This window comes from Tiliqua scincoides, chromosome 4 (genome assembly GCF_035046505.1).
Source record: "Tiliqua scincoides isolate rTilSci1 chromosome 4, rTilSci1.hap2, whole genome shotgun sequence".
NCBI classification, from domain to species: domain Eukaryota; kingdom Metazoa; phylum Chordata; class Lepidosauria; order Squamata; family Scincidae; genus Tiliqua; species Tiliqua scincoides.
The window spans coordinates 163,699,655-163,720,825 of NC_089824.1; the positions used below are offsets into that span (position 1 = coordinate 163,699,655).

Consider the following 21,171-nt stretch of genomic DNA (forward strand, 5'->3'; position numbering starts at 1 on the left):
GCTCCTCACAGTTGCTTCCACAGTTTCACCACTCGGAAAAGTTTGGTGTCTGCAAACTTTGCCACCTCACTGCTCAACCCTGTCTCCAGGTCATTTATGAAGAGGTTGAAGAGCACCGGTCCCAGGACAGATCCTTGGGGCACACCGCTTTTCACCTCTCTCCATTGTGAAAATTACCCATTGACATCCACTCTCTGTTCCCTGGTCTTCAACCAGTTCTCAATCCATGAGAGGAACCTGCCCTTTAATTCCCTGACTGTGGAATTTTCTCAGCAGCCTTTGGTGAGGGACCTTGTCAAACGCCTTCTGAAAGTCCAGATATATAATTTCCACAGGTTCTCCTGCATCCGCATGCCTGTTGACCGTTTCAAAGAATTCTAAAAAGTTCATGAGGCAAGACTTGCCCTTACAGAAGCCATGCTGATTCTCCCTCAGCAAGGCTTGTTCGTCTGTGTTTTCAAATTGTATCTTTGATATGGCATTCCACCATCTTACCCAGAATAGATGTTAGGCTGATCGGCCTATAGTTTTCTGGGTCCCCTCTCCTTCCTTTTTTAAAAATTGGTGTGACATTTGCTATCCTCCAATCCTCTGGCACTGTGGCCGTTTTGAGGGACAAATTGCATATTTTAGTCAAGAGATCAGCAACTTCATTCTTGAATTCCTTAACTCTTGGGTGGATGCCATCAGGGCCCAGTGACTTTTTGATCTTTAATTTATCAATTAGGTCTGAAATACCTTCTCTTTGAATCTCTATTCGACTTAATTCCTTGGTCAGGAGGGGCCTGTCAGGCAGCAGTATCTGCCCGAGGTCTCTATTACTGTTGTTTTAAGCAGCCTCCATGCGCTCTGGAGAGATTTGACTCTTTTTACCTTCCCTTTCAACCTCCTTCTAACCAGCTTCCTCATTTGAGGGAAGTCTGCTCATCAGAAGTTAAGGGTTTTTGTGACAGATTTGCCTGGTATTGCCCGACGTGCATGTCAAAACGGATCGCAGCATGATAGTTGTTCCCCAGTGGCTCAGTAACACTGACATCTCTAAGCAAGTCCTGAGTACCACACAATATTAAATCCAGAGTCACCTGTCCTCTGGTGGGCTCCATGACTAGCTGCTCTAAGGCACAGTCATTTAACATGTCAAGAAATCTGGTCTCTTTTTATGACCAAAACACAAATTGGATCTGTCTGGTCCTGTATTGTCAACACAGACTAACAAGCTCTCTAGAGTTTGACAGGTCTTTCCCAGCCCCTCCCAGAGATGGCAGGGATTGAACCTGGGACTTTTCTCACACAAGGCATGTGTTCTGCCATTGCTCTTCCCTTTTCAGAAGTCTCACAAAGTTTAGTAGGACTTATGGAAGTACCTACTTCATATTTAGAATTAAGAAATTATCTTTCTTGATAAAATCATCTGGTGAACCTGAGCAGATCTCTAAAAGTATAAGATGCTTTTCCCCTTAGTAGCTTTAGCAGATGTGTCTCATATCATTAGAATAATCATATGTTTTATTTTATTTTTTTATGTTTTATATTTTTAAAGTTTAAATGGTAGATTCAAATGGGGTAAAGTTAATAATTTCCCCCCTTTCTTTACTTCAGAACTGTTTAATAAAACATGATGAGAATGGCTATTCTGCTGTAGTTGGTGACTTTGGCTTAGCAGAGAAAATCCCTGACTATAGGTAAGTGGAATATCCTGTGCTAATCAAGGTAAAGTATCATTGTGGTGCAATCCTAAACCAAATAGTTATTAGGCATCTCTAAACAGTTTCTGGGATTCTGCACTTAACTTTCAAGGACAAACCCTTGTGGTTGTTTTCACTGAGCTGACTGAAATCCAACCTCTCAACTCTAATCTCTGAATTTGCATAATGGCAGAAGAAGGTTAGCTTCTTAAAAAAATAAAGTTGTTCATGTCTCTCTGCATGCTGGGATCTGGCAGCCACCTCCCAATCTCTAGTGCTGGGGTGTCAAACTCGTTTCATACCAAGGGCTGAATACCATTCATGATGCCTACTGAGGGCCGAAGTTATGTCATTAGGCAGGAAGTGATGTCATTAAAGAGGTCATAACCAAAAATAAGCACTTTTTCTTACTTAGGATCTCATTAGCTGCAAACAACAGAAGAGAAAACACACAAATCTTGATCATATTTCAAGATATGAGAGAGCGCAATTTTCATTTGGGCTGCCCTTACAGCAGTAACACCTCAGCAAATCATCATTGTCATAATATTTTTTTTCTATATAAGCTGTTTTAAATTGGTATAGTATCTATAGTAGGACTTAAGTGGAATATCTTGTGTCCTAGCCCAAAGAAAACGGAACTACAAAATTTAATGTAAAATCTGCAAACGGCTTATTTGCTGTCCTATCATATGCAACTTAAATACAAGTGAATCAAAACAAATCATTGGAAAAGATAATGATGACCTAAAACAAACTGCTGACTTTAAAATGAAAATTTGAAAAGGGCAAATTAAACTGGTTCAAAGCCAGCAAAACAATGAACGGGAATTAGTCCCAAATACGTTTTATAGAATCTGAGATTTTTTTTGCTTGGTGTCTACACAAGCAAGGAGTGCAAAGGCAGGGTCAGACACACCCTGCAATGTCAGAACTGGAAAAGCCCTATTCCTGATGAATGTCCATTGCACTTCAGAAGACAAATGCACCTAGAGCAGCACCTTGGATACCGATTTCTACTCATAGGGTTTGCCATATACAGGTGAAGTCTGTTTATCCGCTCATTTGATATCCAAAAATCTGGCTTAGTGCGGATGCGCGCAGCCTCTGTGGGTTTCAAAAAGCTCTCCGGTCGCCTTCAGAGGGTTTAAAGGGATAATACAGTGGATTTTGTTTGTTGTTTTTGATATCTGTGGAGGGGGGGTCCAAAACTGATCCCTTGTAGATACCGAGGCCCCGCCTGTACTTCACCAAAGATAGCTTGCAAATAAAGAGTAAAATTTTTATTTTAATGCCTCTACTGCAACAGATGGAATCCTGTTTTCAGGAAGTCTCCTATCATGATATAATAGCTTTCAGAATTGTGGGAAACTAATAAAATAGTGCCAAATGCTTTTGAAATATTTGCCCCACGGATAGAGCAGAGGTCATCTGCTACCAGGTGACATTTGGAGTTGTCAACTTGCATATTAAGCATATTCAAGGCCATGCATTTAAAGAGCCTAGAACCTCAGAGAGGTCTTTCTGGAAATGAGGCATACATTATTTTGACTTGTAGTAGCCTACCTGCTTCAACCTCACCCCTCCCACCTTGAGTCCAGGACTTTCTGTTGTCCAAAAGAATTGAGTCAAAATGAGTGGCAAAAGAACAGTTTGTACTCATTCCCATGTTGAGAGCTGAGGGGTTAGCAAAGTGCTTATGAAATACTGACTTTTATTTGCTGCCTAACTTCTAACAATTTCTCCCTTGAAATGTGTCCAGTGAGAAGCTGCCAGTAGTGGGCTCTCCTTATTGGATGGCACCTGAAGTGCTGAGAGACGAGCCGTATAATGAAAAGGTTGGTGACCTTAAAATGAAAATCGGTTGGGTTTCAGTTTCCAGAGCATAGTTGTGTTAGTCTGTTGCAACAAAAGCAAAGAGTGTTGCTAGGGAGTTGTGAGCATCCATAGCTTTCAAGGTGCTTTGACATGATGGCCATTAACGAAAGAGTTTAACTGAATGGATTCTAATTAGAAAATCAGTCAGGATTCTCCTCTTTCCTGAATGTGATTTGAGTTCTGCAGCTTACTAGAGATCTCTGTTAAATGAAATGGCAAAAATCAAATTACTACCAACTGGAATGAATATCTAACTTTTTTGTGTAATTAAATACATATATTATCTTCTTTTCTTCACCTCAAAACCACTACTTGATACTTTTACAATTCAGTTTGAACAATTAATTGTTTCAGTTAAATAAGCAAAATGTAGTTTGTCAAAATCTTATTAAAAACTTCTAATTCTTTAACATAGTCATTAAAAGTGTGTTGAAACAAAAAATATCTTGCAACAGTCCTGAAAGCATATGAAGTTAAATACGTATTTTCCCTCAAAAATGTGTTGCACTGCATACCATGCTCCAGAGGATATTCTGAAGACTTAAAAAAATTACATCATTTTAGCTTCTGAATTGCATAGTATTTCTGAATCCCTAGCATCATTGATTCATATTTGCTTTTTCAAAGCTTTGTTCAGCTTTATTCTGTACACTGTTCCCTAGATCACCATCTTTTTTCCCCCTTATCTATATAGCATTTTCATGGTCTGCAACTTTGGCGCAGGCTCTATAAATTTACATGCAAAGCCACTCTTAAGAGCTATAAATGGCTCTTTGGCACATTCGTGCCTTGCTGTCAGGCAAAGGAAGCAGCTTGGACTTCCAGATAGAACTTTCTCTGCTGGGAGAGGTCATCCAGGGATTTGGAGTGGGGTGCCATCAATATGCCGATGACACCCAGCTCTATCTCTCCTTTCCTCCAGACTCCAAGGTGGCGGTTGAGGGCCTGGAGTGCTGCCTAGAGGCAGTGAGGATCTGGATGGGGGCTAACAAGCTGAAATTAAATCCGGATAAGACAGAGGCTCTCCTGGTTTGGAAATCCTTGATGCAGGTGCTGGACTATCGGCTTGCGCTGAATGGGGTTGCACTCCCCCTGAAGGAGCAGGTCTGCAGCTTGGGGGTCCACCTGGACTCGCAGCTTCTCCTGGATTCCCAGGTGGCGGCTGTGGCTAGGGGGGCCTTCGCTCAGCTTCGGCTGGTGCGCCAGCTGCGGCCGTACTTGGATCATGCAGACCTGGCCATGGTGATCCATGCCACGGTGACATCGAGGTTAGATTATTGTAACGCGCTCTATGTGGGGCTGCCCTTGAAGATGGTTCGGAAACTGCAACTAGTGCAAAATGCAGCAGCCCGTGTAGTTACTGGAGGTAGGTGGTTTGACAGTCCGCTTCTCCAGCGGCTGCATTGGCTGCCCATTCGTTTCCGGGCCCAATTCAAGGTGCTGGTTTTGACCTTTAAAGCCTTCTACTGCTCTGGGCCAGGGTATCTTAGAGATCGCCTACTCCTGTACAATCCGGCTCGACCTCTTAGGTCATCAGAGAAGGCCTTTTTACAAGTGCCTCCGCCTAGGGAGGTATGTGGGGCGGCGGCAAGAAATAGGGCCTTCTCAGTAGTGGCACCAACACTATGGAACTCCCTTCCCCTTGACTTAAGAATGGCTCCCTCTCTTGAGACTTTTTGGCGAGGCCTGAAAACCCTTCTGTTTAAACAAGCCTTCTGAGTTCTCAGCCTTTTAAACATCTTTTCAACATCTTTTAATATTTTTTACAGGTCTGTTTCTTTTATGATTTGCTGCTCTATGCTCTTTTTACCTGACTATTTTTTATCTGACTGCTGTTTTTTATGATATGTGTTAATAAGTTTTTATTTGTTTTAAATTATGTTTTTAATCTGTTTTAACCTGTTGTAAACTGCCTTGAGTCCCTTCGGGGAGAAAGGCAGGGTAAAAATAAAGTTGTTGTTATTATTATTATTTCTCAGTTTCACCAAACAGTGCATGTTTTTATTCACATGTGCATGTTTAGATCTCTATCTTATGTTGTGTTGGTTGAATACTCCTGCAGGTAGTTATCTGAATGTGGGAGTTTAGGTATCTGTGATATATTGCAGAGTTTTTGGAATTTTTAATATTGGTGCCTTCTTAGCTAGTATGTTCTGATAAGCGGTATGTTCTGTACTTGGACCATTTTTTTGTGTTAAATGGTGTTTCCTACAGTCCTAAGTGCATTTGATTTATCACTGAACTCTTTCAATGAGTTTCCTTCTAATGTATAATGCAATATTTCCTGATTTTCCTGTTGAGGGTGGGATACATGCAGAGTAGTCCTGTATGACAATAACATTGTCAAAGGATTGTACAGATATGCATTGTTTTAGTAAAACGCACTCACCATATTTTGGACAAATGTATGACCACCTTGCCCAGATCAAGTGCAGAGGAAATGTTCTTCTGGTTTCCAGCAGAAGGTGGATTTCACTGACTGACTGGCCTTTTCTGGTACAGGGCTACCTCCCCACATCTCAGAACACTTTCTCCAAGTTGGGGAAAAAAAGGTTTTTGAAAAAGGATTAACTTAAAACAACAACAAAGTGTTGCACAAATGTTAGATCAAATAACAATACAAGGTACACATCAGAGAGGGGCAAGCAGAAAAACTCAGTTTTATCTGGGAACTGGACATGTATTGGAGAATAAGGAGGGGGAAGCAGAGCTTATCCACAAAAGGAAAAACCTGCATCCAAATAGATTTGTCAGAACTCTGGGGTATCTGTTCAGTGAATGTGCCCTTATACTTATCCCTTGGGAGAAAAGAAGCAAGAGTGTTTTCCAGGTGTAGATTTGTGTTTCTGCAATTTCTAGAACTTTGGCAAATGTTGGGTGGTAAGAACTTGGGCTGCCAGAGGGATGTTTCAAAATAAGGGATCTTCTGTGGAGTGAGGTGATAGCCCTGGTAGATGAGGCAACAGGCTGTAATAAAAATGTGGTCATGTTTTCTTTTCTCCCACCCCCACCCCTCCTCAGGCGGATGTGTTCTCATATGGAATCATTCTTTGCGAGATTATAGCCAGGATTCAGGCAGATCCAGACTATCTCCCTCGCACAGAGGTGAGCAAACACTGGCAAGAGAAGAATGCTCAAGATATTGATTGGTTCATGAAGAATGTCTACACAATTTCTAAACACAAAATTTACTACTGCAAGGGTTCTAACAAAGCAGCCATTCTTGGCAACAAAAACATGCAGTGCTTGGCACAGAATTTCTTCTCTTCTCCTCCCCCCTTTCCCTTAAAGCACATAGTTGTATTTTGCAGGTGAGCGCTACACTTGCTATTTGTCATGAATTTGTAGGCCAGTATTGGAATGGCATTACATGGAGCAGGTTATAGCTGCTGCTTTGTTCCCTGGAAAGGGGTAGTCTGATAAAGGAGTTGCTTTGTTGTTTTTCAAGTTTGGATTGAATATTGGTATTGGTGAAGTGCTTCACAGATGAGCAGGTCTCAGTGTAGGTATCATTCCTATCCTACTTCTTGTCCATTTTTGATAAACAACCACTTTCTGAAATTTAAGGTAGAAATCTTAACTCAGGCTTGTTCCCTCATGAAGTCTAATGAGAATTGCATTGGGTTGAGTTAGATACTATTTGATAAATTTTCTGATTTTTTGCTTCAGAAAAATGATGTGACACTTCTCCTGAGACAAAAGAATGTATGAAGAGTCTACTTTAAAAAAAAAAATTGACAGGCAAATGTTCATCATAGAAATCTTAAAGAGCATCTGTAAATGGGAGATTATGATTTCAGAAATAATCCACATTGCAAAACTATGTCCATAGGGGAATCATGATGAAAGTTCAGGGTTCCTTCTTCCATCAGACTGGCTATGCAGTTTTTTCCATGTTCTAAGACCTGGTGATGTCAAAACATTATGAAGATAAGAGAATAATCTGAATTCTGCACTTTCACTTTATATACTGCTTCCTGTCGTGATTACACACCACTATCAAAGTCTTTAATACAGAGTAACACAACTCAAATGTGTACCATGATGGAAGAGTGAAGCACCATAACATTATATTGTTGCAATAATGCTGTAATCTGCCAGAAAGTCTTTTTTTCTACTGTGTTACTACACTCGAGCTTTCTCATTCTCTCCCCTCCTCCAGCTGAGAGCTAAATAGGTGAGCTGGTTAGACTAGGCAAGAGTAGGACCATATTACATTCCTCTGTATAGTTGCTTTATGGGCAGTTTAACTCATAAGAACCATAGAGGCCTATGTGAAGTTGTATTGACAAAATGGATAGACCTTCCTGAGAAGTGGAACATAGCTGTTGAACTACAGGCAGCCCCCTCCCCATATCCATGGATTCAGTTATCCACAATTCTTCATGCCCCTCCCCCCATGCCCATTACCTGCAGTTTTTTAAATTAGGAAGCAGGCATGTCACTTGCTTTTACAGAAGCTAGAACAGGAAAACTACAAGCAGATAGGCAGCCTGCATGCAGGGTTGTGCCCTCAAAAATGGATCACTTCTCAGCATTGCATACAAGAAAGACTGTTGAGGAGGAAATAAGTGATAGTTAGTAGTATTCTGTCTCCTTAACCTGACAAGAGGCATGCAACTAAGCCAACAGGAAACTATCCCTTTCTTTTGTCATTATTGTTTAGAGATGGAGCCTGTTTTTCCACAGATTTTATCTGTGAACTTTTGTTGAAAAGCGGTATATAAATACTGTTAATAATACAGCTGTGGATCTGGCTTAATGCAGGTCCCCCAGAGCCAGACTTGATCCAACCTGAACCCTCCCGTATATCCCAACGTATGAACCCAACCCAACGTATGTCTGACCACAGTCTCTGCAGGCTTCAGAATGGCCATTATGGCTGAAAAAAACGCTACTTCCGGTTTCCATAGGAAACTGGCAGTGACATTTTTGTACCTTTATAAGACACTCTGAGGCCTGGGAAAGCCCTGAGGGAAATGCCCCAGGGGCGTCTCTGAGGTCCAGGGAAGCCCTGGGGGAAAAGCCCCAGGGGCTTCCCTGGGCCTCAGAATGCCTTATAAGGCATAAAAAGTCACTTCTGGTTTCTGGAGGGAAACCAGAGGTATCTTTTTTGGTGCCGTTACAGCCATTTTTAAGCCCACAGACGCTGTGGGTGGACGCGTGCAGCTTCTGTGGGCTTCAGAAAGCCCCCAGCACTGTTCACCTTTGGGGGGGTTTAAAGGTGTCGAAACCACAAATTTCCTTAACTGTGGTTTTCTGTATCCATGAGGAATCAAAGAATGGGTCCTTCACAGATACAAAGACCCCACCTGTATGTTTACATATGTTACCAGTCTCCCTTGGAGAGTTAGGGGCTTAACCTAATTGATGTGATTCAGTATTGTCAAAATGGAGAATAATAATATATTGATTACCTCCTGATCAATGTAGAGAATTATCTTCTCTAATTCCCTTTCATGTTTTGCCACTGACTTCATGATTTCCCCATTTCTTTGTCTGTCCTTGTCTGTCCTTTCTGTCCTTTTTCTTTTTTCTGTATGCTTCTAATAGTTTACTTTATTCTTTTTCCCGCATGCAGAATTTTGGATTGGATTATGATGCCTTCCAGCACATGGTGGGGGACTGTCCACCAAACTTCCTCCAGTTGGCCTTCAACTGCTGCAATGTGAGTTAATTCAAAGGGAAAATGGCACAATGACGACCTTTCATTTTCCTATCCCAGCTTGCATTAAATAAAACTTCAGTGCACTGAGGCTTCTGGTAATTTGAAAAAATGATTCATGAAGGACACAGTATCTTTGCAAGTGTGTGTTAAAACCTGGGATTCCAGAGATCTCTGACTAGAAACGTTTAAGAGATACATGCAAGAGTGGAATTATTTCTGAAAAATGATGGGTCAGAGTAGTAAAGCTACACAGATGCACCAATGCCAAAGAATGCAATAATCTGTATAGTCATGATGAACAACTGTGTGGCCACAGAAACAGAACAAGCCTGCCAGGTAGAAAAGGGCATGATGCTAATGTTACTTGAGGGCTTACAAGATGACCTTGCAATAAATAAATAAAAAGTAAAGGCATATCTTGAAATCCCTTATAATAAATAAGTTATTTATCAAACGACCTGTCTTATAATATGGCTGTTACTCCTAGAGCATGTATTGCAGTGGTTCTCAAACTCAGGGAGAGTTTGAGAACCTGTAAGTTCTTGCAGGGGCCTGTAAGTTCTTTGCTAAGGGGGTTGCAGGGACTGGGATGTATTCACCAGTGCCTGCAGCAGCATCCTGGGGATGCAGGGAGCCCTGCACAACCATCTGCAGGGCTCCCCAGCCTGCTAAAAGTGAAAGCGCAGCAATCACACTCTGCCTCTGCAAAACTGGAAGTGGAGAGCGATCGCTGCACTTTCACTTTTAGAAGGCTGGGGAGTCTTGCGGAGGGTTGCAGAGGACTCTCCGCACGCCTGGGAGGCTGCTCCAGGGACTGGTAAGAACATCCAGTCCCTGCAGCCCCCTTAGTGACAAGATCCTGGGGATCATGTCACTGCCTCCCCCTGCCCCCGCCCCTTAAGGGGGCAGAGGACAAGGCCCTCAGGCTGGGGCATTGCGATGCCCCAATTTGAAAAGCCCTGCTGTACTGATTAGAAGCTCCCATTACTTTATGTGAAAAGCCTCCTAAAAAATGTAGACAACTGTGGGGGGCTCTTCCCTTCTGAAGGCTTGGGCACAAAAGATCTAGATTCAAGTCTCTGCTGAGCCATGAAGCTTACTGTTTGTGGCCCTGAGCCAAGTTAATATCTCCCAGTTTAAGTTGCCTCCCAGAGTTATGATGTGCCTTGAAAGAACAGAAATTACTTCCAGAAATAATGTTATTGTATCGTAGTTCTTTCAGGGTTTCTCTAGGGTCTTCTATATCTTCCTGCCTCAGATCTGGTTGGATTTCTTAATGGTCATCTGGATTCACTTCTAAACACAGAATTGGCTGCTAATATATATAGTCAGTACTAAAATCTTCTGGCGTGGGCAGACCCTAGTCTATGGTGGTTACTGAGAATTTTCCCCATGGTATCTGCTCATATTTGGTTTCTCTTTTTTAGAAACCTGTCTGTGCTTTGCAACAAGTACTTGCTGAGTCAGCAGTTCTCAGCATCAGTATTTATGCCAGATCAACTTTTCTACCTTTCTTATTGTGTTTGACTTTCTGGCCCAGTGCAGTGAGAAGGTGTGAAAATGAACTGCAAAGTATCAAATTTTTTAGCTAGCTAACTGCTTTCTGGAAGATATGCTGCAGTTTGCTTCTGGGTTGGAAAAATGTGACACTTCAAAAAAGACACACATTCATTTAATATTTGCTATCTCGAGTGGTGTTGCTCAGAGTTGCGTGTGCAGGCCTCACCGGGTGACTTGCATGGGAGGGTGACATCACTACTTGCCAAAATTTTTAAAATCTTGGTATTTTTGAGTAATACCATCATGTTATATTTATCATTCAATGCGTATTTTCATGCAGAGTGCAATGGAACAAACCATGTTGAGCTATCTCTATTCTATCAAAAGCTGTAGCCAAAGAAACCAGCAGGGGGCGGGGCGATGGTGCATCACCATGCCCACTGCCCAGGGCATTGCCCTGCTCACTGCATAGGAGGAAGTCCATCATGGGGGTGATGCTCTGGCCTCCCGCATCAGATGATGCAAACCCTAGTGACATCACTATCCCTGGTCATATTCCAGATGTCCTCTGGAACTTCTTGCCTTTAACTACTGGAAAGGGGTCCCTGAAAAGTGTCTCTTGATGCCTATGGGCTGACAATTTTTTTAATTTAGTGACATTGATAATGCAGCATCATTCAGTGGCTTCGGGTGCATGGAATTCATTTTGTGAACTATTCTGGGTGTAGCAAACTTTCATTGAGTCTTGGACCACTCTATTTTCGGAAGACTTCCTAGAATGTGGCAAGTCACATTGTAAGCAGTTGCTTAGTCTGTATTTGGCCAGCCATTTCAGTATGCCCAAATCCACTGAAAGTACATTGTACTGGCCTCACATAATTTTTGTGCTAAATGTGTGCCCTTGGCACAAAGCCTGTTGTATCGATGTGTGTATCTGTATCAATGTGTGATGGATGGCATTGTGTATGACAGGTAGAAAGTATGTAACAACAAAAAATTACACAATAATTGCTCAATTTGAGCACTATGTGCATTATACTATATTAAGCATATGACTTTGTAAAATGAAACATCAAGTAAGCTTTCTTCCACAAGTATTAAAAATATATCCCTTTAATAACTAAACATGTACAAAGAATGGATGGTGCTTGTATGGCATGACCAGTAAATTACTAAGAAATCTATGTATTTGTAACATATGAGTACAGGGTTTTCTTCATGACTGAGCTCCTATGAATTTGTGACATGATTGCATTTTACAGATGGACCCCAAGCTACGTCCTTCATTTGCTGACATTGTCAAGACCCTGGAGGAGATACTAAGCCATTTGAAAAATGAGGAGGCTGAAAGAGAAAGAAAGCTCCTTAATCTGGACAGCACAGAGAGAAAACCTATCTCAGTTTCCAAAGGTAGAGAATGAGGGTGGGGGAATAGAATCATTAACTATTCTGATTTACTACAGCAAGCAATACGCTTCCTTATAACCCAAACTTTCATGAAACTTTTGGAGGAAAATGTGAAATCATAAATCTTATTTTTATTGCTTTTTAATGTATTTTGTTTACTAATAATATTAACAAACCAGTTAAGTACACTTTATATAGTACAGAATTCAAGAGGTTTTTTTAAGATTCTAGCAGGCATTAAAGCATGGTGGTCCAACATGAAGCCCTTTTTGGTGGCCTCCAAAAGCCCAGCTGCAGTTGTCATCTTCCCCACTACCTCCTCCTGCTTCAGAAGCGTTTGGGTCTCCCTGCCATGCTATTCCAGCTTCAACTTTGGAGAAGGAGAAGCTGGAATGGTGTGGCAGGGAGATCAAAAAGCTCCACCTCACTCACCTCTGCTTCTTGTGTTTTGAGCCTGCAGAATGACTTCAGCAAGCACAGAACATAGAAGTAATTGGCGTTGATGTCATCATGTCACCACCAATTACTTCTGGGTTGGCACAGCTAGGGATCACACAAGGGTCATGCACCTCCCCAGCTGCCGAAAGTTGGACTGCCCTGCATTAAACTGTTCCCAGACAATGTTTTGTCTGCCTTATGTAATTGCATATTTGCCAGTATTGAGCAGTTAATTTATGTGGAGGTTAACCTGAGAGATTTACCTGCTAATATGTTTAGTAATTCATCTCAGACCCAATTCAGTGACATAGCCAAAGGATTATTATATGAGGAAAATCCAGTAACATTCCACAATGCATTACACATACAAAATCTTAGTTGGGGCAGTTCTATGACATTTGTAAGTAAGCATACTAGACCGGTGTTCTTCAAAGTATGGGTCGCAACCTCGTATTAGGTCACAGGATGTTTTTTATTGGGTCGCAAGGTAAGAAAAAACTGTGTCTTTTTTTTTTTGCAGTGCACCAGGAACTCAAGTTCTTGTCAGTAGTTCACTCAGTTAAATATTTATTTTACTGATGTACTTTGTAACCATATTATATGTAATTATCACTTTTAAACTATATGTACTGTAATATAGTTTATATATAAACTATAATTTATAAACTATAATTATAATAGTTTATAATATATATTGGGTATTTATGAAAAATATTTTTAAGTTAACAAGAATATCAAGCAATAATAAATGCAACTCTAAGAGCCCAATCCTATGCATGTCTACTCAGAAGTAAGTCCCACTATAGTCAATGGGGCTTACTCCCAGGAAAGTGTGGATAGGTTTGCAGCCTAAGACAAAGTGAGTGAGTGTATTCTTGTGAGTTGGTCACAGCCTTTCATGTCCTGAACATGTCCAGGCCCAAAGACATTTTAACTTGATTTATTTTATTTGTTGTAGACTTGATTAATTATAAAGAATCTCCTTAAATTAATACAGTACACTTTGACTAATAAGTCAAAAGCTCTAAATCATCTTGTTTTTATATCACTTGGCAGACATTTTCAGACTAAGCACAGGAATAGGGTCATGATAAGGGTATAGGATATTGTTGCACTGGGTCTTGGGGGGAAAAAGTTTGGAGAACACTGTTGTAGACCACAACCACTTCTTTTGTCATTAGTTAACTGTATCATATTGGTAAAAAATATTTTAAGATACCACATGTAAAAGGAAATTCCTTTCTCTGAAATTATATATTTTTCACGTTTTTATACCGACCTTCCTCAAAAGAGCTCAGGGCAGTGTACACAGCGGCTGCCCTCCTTTTGTCCTCACAACAACCCTGTGAGGTGGGTGAAGCTGAGAGAAAGCCCAAGGTCACCCAGGAAGCTTCGTAGCTGAGGGGGGATTTGAACCTGAATTTTCCAGGTCTAAGTACACCTCCCAAAACACTACATCACCCTGGCTCTCCAGGGTGAAGTACTTACTTCTGACCTTCTTAACTGTTTGCCCTTTCCTTGTATATTTTTTGCATTCTTAATAACTAATAATCAAATAATAATTAGCCTGTTCTCAGTTTAACAAAATTCTCAATTTCTGACAGTATCCTTGCAGAATAATCTAAATTAGATTTTTAGAGTGTCACCCTGATTAGCACTTTCAATTTTGGAAACCCCCTCTGCAAATAGAAGTTTGCTATATGAACAGAAGAGCACTCTGCTTACAGGGGAAGCTTCTATTTTCAGAGGAAGCTCTTGGTGGTGGAAGCACAAATACAGTATGGCATCCCAAAAAGTATGTATCAGATTGTTTCTTGGATTATATTACAACAGTCTTCATATGGTAGTAGAAGACTATGTAGGAGAAAAAAATTAAAGTTGAAAACTTCCAACTTTTCTTAGTTTAGAAACATTCTAGGCTTCATATGTGATTAGACTGAGTTGTAATATATGGATAAAGAGGAATACTTGGGGATTAATTTATTCTGTGTTACAAAAAAATAAATTTTATTTTCTCAACACTGACAATGGTTGATCTTAACTCAGAAAAGAGATGTAAGCAAAATGCTAGAGAAATAGAAGTTACTTTTCTTTCTGACTGACTTCTAAGTAGACATGAATTGTAAATCAAGGTCTGTGGGGACCTTCTCCCATGGTAAATGTATGTTGGAGTGTAGAATGACTTGACCAGTCATTTGAGAAAGGGCTATCTTGACCAGTGGAATAAAATCTCTTCCTTGGTGTGTTAAATGTATTGGGAATGGAAGAGATGCCACTTTGAAAGAAGGCAGTGAGATTTGTCAGGTTTTCATTATTGGTCCATCTTAGGCTATGACAAAGATGTGATACAGAGAGCATATCTTACAAGCAATGCTTGAACTGCTTGCATTGCTACCCTGTGTCCTGTTTTCTTTGTATTTCAAAGAGAATTTCTTGATCTTTGCATAGGACCTAAACCTGTGGTCTTAGCTCTTTTCATTTTTCCCCTATTGTAAAGTTCAAATGCTTTGGTACCCAAATTCTAACCATATGAACAACTTTCAGAACGAAAATATTTATGGAAATACTGCTGGCTATGTTAGTAGCTTTTTCTGTATCTTGCACTTTTGGAGCTTCAGTGCCTAATTTTAGTGTCCAAGACTCTTGATGTCCCCATGTGGAACAGATTTCAGGTACTCCATTTGAATTGAGCTCTTAACTTGAGAGATCTGACATTAAAAAATAATGGATTATAACAAGCTGTACTGGTCGGTGACCGTAATAAAAGATTCTCTTAACAAGCATTTCCTACAGCATATTTCAAACCAATAGGTAGGCTGTGTTGTACATTCTAGTGAAGCATTACAGTGCCACCTAGTGTGTTTAAGGAAAGTAGAGTAGATAACCCCTGGTTCTAAATTTTAAAGATAAATGTAGCTAGACACGTCTTTCCATTGACTTTAATATTTGTAGTAGCTCTGTTTAGTGATGCCATATTTAAATGTATTTAACAGATTTGCCCCCCAAGCCCAAGTGCTGTGTCTCCTAGTTTCTGCACTGGACAATGTGCTGTTTCAAGGCTGATGTGGAATATAACCCGTTCACTTCCAGAGGGAAGTATTACTGTTTGCCTTCACCTTTCACAGCATAGAGGTGTCTTTACTCTAGGGAAATCTCACATGTTGAAATCATCTGCCTTTAGTAGCATGGATTTGTCCTATAACCTTGTTAAAGGGTGAGTGTCCTCCTCCAACTCCTGCACTTGGGAATAATCTTTTAAATCACAGGGCCAAAAAAGCTAAACATTAATTTTTTGTCTTTGTTTTCCTGATATACTGGGCCCTTGAAAATACCTACTCTCGTGCAGTAGGATAAGAGACTTGTAGAGACTGTCAAGACAGACTATAACAATTGACTTCATTCTCATTTAATTCCCTAAGCACAGTGAAACTCAACAGAGTTAGGTCCTAACCCTAGTGCTCATGAAAAAAAGTTAGTGGATTCCATGTGAAAGCTCATACATATCCCAAGTGCGTGTGTTTGTGGAGGACTTGATGTAAGAACATCACATGTACATTGGTGGTCTTTGCTTGTACCTGTGTGCTTCCAGCCCAGCCACTAACACCATCCTTGGCTTTTAATCTGATTTTTTTTAAAAATTATCTCCCTTTTAGGATTACTAGAGAGAGGACAAGGAGTTAAAAGGCTAAGTTCACTGGATGACAAGATTCCACCCAAGTCACCCCGTCCACGACGCAACATCTGGCTATCGCGCAGTCAGTCAGACATCTTCTCCCGTAAGCCTTGCCACAGGATAAATGTTCAGGACCCTTATTACACACCAAGCAAAGGGGCAAGTCGGAAAGTGAACCCTTTCAACTCTAGGGAAGACCTGAAAGGTGGAAAAATCAAATTTTTTGACATGCCAAGCAAATCCGTGATATCTCTTGTATTTGACTTGCACTCACCAGAGACTGGGAGATGTTTGAAGATGAACCAGCCCCTATTTAAGCAGACATATGGCACTGACTGGCAGGAACCCTCTTGCCTTCTTGGGAGACGGAGCAGATCACTTCCAGTCTCTCCTGAATTTGTGCACAAAGACTATAGTACATTTGGGGATCTCTCTTCAACAGTTGGCAGGTGTGATCCCAGCCAACTGGGGGCTGAGGTACGGCAGAAGCTACTAAGCAGCAGTAAGTATGGTGTATCTGAGATCCCTCCTTTTCAGGCCAAACATCTTAGGCAAGAGTCTCCTCCTTCTCTGCAAGAGGAGGAGATGGACTGTTCTGATGGATTGGATGAAAACGGGTTCTACCCTGTAGAAAATGCAGTTGAGGAGCCTGAATTCATAAAGCCTGTAGAGCATGCTGTGCAGGTCTCCCAGGATGTGGAGGGTATTATGGTACAGAATTTAGTCTGTCCAGAAGAAAGATCCCCAGAGGTGTTCATGAGCTGCACCGCCTCTGAAGATATGGAGATAGAAGATGAAACACAAAGGAACATGCCTTCTCCCAAGTTGGAGACTTCCAAACTGTTAAGTGTTAACCATTCATCACAGCCAGGCAGAGAAATTTCTCCGTTTGAAGTGGTGGATAGTGACACCTCAAATCTTGTTTCTCTGCCATCTTCAAATACACCAGCATCAAGAAACGAGCAGTCAAAATGTGACATTTAAAAGCCCAACCAGGATGCCAAGGTTATAAACTCCTCCTTGACCTCTTTAATTTTAACTTCTATCAAATTGCTTTAGCAAAATGTAGCACTCAGATCAGTTCATTTCGAGGCTCCAAAATGCATCTGGGGAGACTGCATATGTGCAAGAGTGTGTGAGAATCTTCCCTTAGCTTTTACCTCAGGAGGCAGTTGACTGCAAGCATAAAGGGTGAGCCATGTTTTTGTGGGATTGGTGCAAAGCCATTCTTCCGGGATAAGACTATGGGATCCTGGGCCTCTTTGGTTGGAAGCTGTTGTTCAGTGGGGGCGGGGCTGTGCACGTACACGCACACTTTAGTTCCTGTTGAAGGAATTTTGCCAGTCTTAGCACCAGTTCCTCCTCCTTTCAAACATCTGCTTTTCTTCAGTAAATGCTGAGTAGGTAGAAGGCCACTTCAGGGATGATACATTTCTGTCAAGACAGGTGCCTCCCATTCATGATTAAGAAACTCACCTGGGAACAAGTAGAGGAGCCAGGGCATAATTGTTTCATGAGCACACAAGTATGCTCATATACACACATGTCCTAAAGTCCTTGAACATGTCAGTCAAATGGGGAAGTATTGTCCGAACCATTGCCCTGATGTGGAGTCTTCAAAGGCTTGATATTGGCAACACTCTGACACCCCAGATGGACAAGATGCAATAACAGATTCCTTTCTGATGCAGTAACTGGTTCATTGGGCTTGAAATCCCAGTTTCCTTGTAGTCGTTGAACAAGATTAGACTTGACTGCAATAGCTAAGCTTCCTACCTCTTCCAATCCAGTTTCAAACACTGGAAGTGAACAGCTCAGATTTCTACTTCAGGCATTCCCTATCCACTTTGGGGAAAAGCATTCCTTGCAGTAGCTGCTTTCAGCTGCAGCACTTTTTTATTTTCAAGAGGCTAAATCCCGCAGTACTGTTTGACTCCTCCACTCAGCGTATTGGTTAAATCATTACTTGTTTGGGTCACACCTGAAACTGAGATATGTCCATCCTGTTTTCCTTCAGGTGATGCTTTTCCCCGTGGCATCAATAGCTGTTGTTTAGTCACATGCCTGTGTAACATATTGGATGTTCTCTGAACAAAGAGTGTGTGTTTGCAACTCTTCAGTATCCACCTTCTTTCTGTGATGGAGAAAGAGTGATGCATATTGACCAATCAAATTTTTGGACATGGGAGATCTCTGAATAAGCCAGCCTCTCCTGAAACACCCTCTTCAAATCCACCTCTGTGTATATCATTTCAGTCAGCCTGTCCATATGAGTCAGTCTAAGCTTGTTTTTTTTAATGTGGGGATTTAAGATGCAGGTAAGAGCCCTACAGCAAATGTGTGTACACTTGGAAACTTGGTCTTTGTTTTACATTTTGTTACTTCTGTAACTGTCTCAGGATTCTTCTTCTGAAAAGTAGGATTGTTACTTATTGAACTTTGACTGCAGAAATGGCAAATACGCCATATTAATCTCTCTACTTACCTGAGCATTAAGCACTGTTTAGCAAGTAGAGGGAGGAAAGTATGGATGGCTTAGGGAGAATCTGAAGTGAGATGAAACAAAAGAGCTTTCCCAAGTCTAATTCCTTGATTTAACACCACAGGCTGGTGAGCCCCCCTAAAGGGGAAGAAAATTAAAAGCAGTGCCATCTCTTAAGGGATGTAAATTTTCTCTTCCATTCACCCCACCAAAAAATGGAATAAAAATCTGGCATACCAATAATGTAGGATTATGGAAATTGACTGGGATTTTGAGGAGCAGGTAGCAGCCTCCTACCCAAGGCCGACTTGTAAATTTGACAGCAGCAAAAAACTTGTTACAATATCTAAGCTTATTTATTGGGAGGTTTTGATTCCCCTAAGTTCTTTCAAGCTATTTTATCTCTGAAATTAAAAAAAAAAAAAATTTCTGTAGTAGTCTATCTCAATTTGTTGCATCTTCCAAGATAGGCCAGAGAGATTCTGCATAACTGCTGTCCAGATAGGCCTGTTTGCTTTACAGGATGGGAAATAGCCAAATAGCAAATATTACTGAATTACTAGATAAATATTGAAGTTGGAGCTTGATGCAGTTTTGATTTGGTATCATTTTGCCTCCTCAACTGAATTGGTGCATGGATGGTAAGATAACTGAACATTTACATCTGCACACTGAAAAAAATCTAAAATACATTGCTTGCTCTAGACTAAACTGGCTGGATTCCCATAACTCAGTAGCCATTGGGTATGTTACCTGAAGTTTCTGTGTTCTAGGCAGGTTTGAAGTTGTAGTGGCACACCTGTGAATGACTGGCCTTTGCTCTGATCTTGTGTTCTCCTTTTATGTATTTTCCTGCCTTCCTGCCATCTTTTTTTTTTTTTTTTTACAAAGTGTTTGAGAAATAGTAGGGGTGTATGTTGCTGCTCTGGATACTTAGCAGAATTTTGCTGCAAGACTCAAGTCCCTTATTCTAATTTGGAAAGTATGAAGTATGCCCTGTCCACATTGTAGTTGGCTTCAAAAGAGCTCAGGTAAAAGCCAGTTCCTGTGTGATGGCAATGTTAAAACTACATGTACTGCCCTCCTGTGCAACACGTGAAGAGTCCCTAATCCCTTGCTTATACTGGCCCTATAAAAGCCAGTATGTTGGAGCAGCTGCTGGTCATGAGCTATACGGAATGTGGCCAGACAAGTGCAATGCTTTGTACAAATACAAAAGTGGAAGAGAGTTGCTTTTATCATGTTTTTGATTTGCTGACAAAGATGCATCTTGCTTTTTTATAAGCTACTGCAGACACTTCTTAGATCCAAATCTGTTTTTAATTCACTCAATCTTTCTGTATTACATTTATTAAACATGTTTAGAAGCTATACTTGTGACTGATTGGTGAAAGAAGACTGTGATAAACTGTATGTAAAAAAAATTGCTGCCCTCGCAGAAGATGGGGTATGATAGGTTTATTCTTGGTTGCTGTATCTTGTCCAAGAACACTGGTATTTCTTGCCAGTTTAACTAGAGACACTTGAATAATTTCTCTTGCACTTAATGCTGCTTTTCATATTGCATGTCACTACATTTCTATGCAAAAATAACCTTTGGGGGCAGCCAAATATTTGATTAAGATTTAAAGATCTTTACAAGATCTATTTTCATATTTATGAAGGAATTTTATGTCTTAATATTTGCAGTCTGTAAATAGCTAAACTTTGTCATTAAAGCTTAGGAAATAAGTTTGTAGCCTGTGCATAATTTAACACTGCCAGAAAAAGCATCTTGTGCAAAAACAGTTTTTTTCTAATTCTGCAGATGTTTATGAATGTGTAAGGAAAGCAAATCTTGGTTTTTATGTTGAGTTACCCTGTGAGGTTTTTCTGACTTACAGAAGCGGTATATTTTACTGGAACTGCAATAAGTAACCAAAGATGAACCTAGGTAAAATATTTTCATATGTTTTGTCAGTTTTTGTAAACTGTTTCCCAATTTGCTTTCAAAATAAAAACAAAGAAATTGCCTTTTGTGGTTGAAAAGACACAGTGGAGGAGGGAAATGGAAATAATGCAATATACGGTCCAGTCCTGTGTATTCTCTAACAGGCACTCATTACAAATGAATGTTACAGGCATTAATTTCATTATTTGCAGATTCTTTCTCTGATCTTCCAACTTTTGTCTATCTTGTGTAAATTGATGAAAGTCCTGAAAGATGTGAAGCTATAAAGAATCTCTCAATTGTCTTTCATGTGCAAAGGTATAGTTATTACTTATTTTGAGGCTCCTTCACACATACACTCTGGATGTACACACACATTTTCCTCTATCCAAACTGAAATTTTGTTACTTGGAAAATGCATCCCCCCAAACCAGAATTTTCCCTCCTTTTGAAACACATGCAAACAAATGGCTGTGTAGGAGACCATGACAACCCTGATAGGATCACACA

The 21,171-nt window shown here is 40.6% G+C and overlaps 1 protein-coding gene across 2 annotated transcripts in view; it reads left to right on the forward strand.

The window, feature by feature from the left end:
* The window catches only part of TESK2 (testis associated actin remodelling kinase 2), an 82,299-nt gene extending 61,556 nt beyond the window's left edge, over positions 1-20,743 (forward strand). For both annotated transcript variants that reach the window (XM_066626194.1, XM_066626193.1), the window contains 6 exons: positions 1,600-1,682; positions 3,448-3,523; positions 6,585-6,668; positions 9,145-9,231; positions 11,994-12,141; positions 16,230-20,743. In XM_066626194.1, coding sequence (XP_066482291.1) covers positions 1,600-1,682; positions 3,448-3,523; positions 6,585-6,668; positions 9,145-9,231; positions 11,994-12,141; positions 16,230-17,233 — 1,482 coding nt within the window. In that variant the 3' untranslated portion in view covers positions 17,234-20,743. The remainder of the gene's footprint in view (positions 1-1,599; positions 1,683-3,447; positions 3,524-6,584; positions 6,669-9,144; positions 9,232-11,993; positions 12,142-16,229) is intronic.
* Positions 20,744-21,171: the final 428 nt, after the last annotated feature.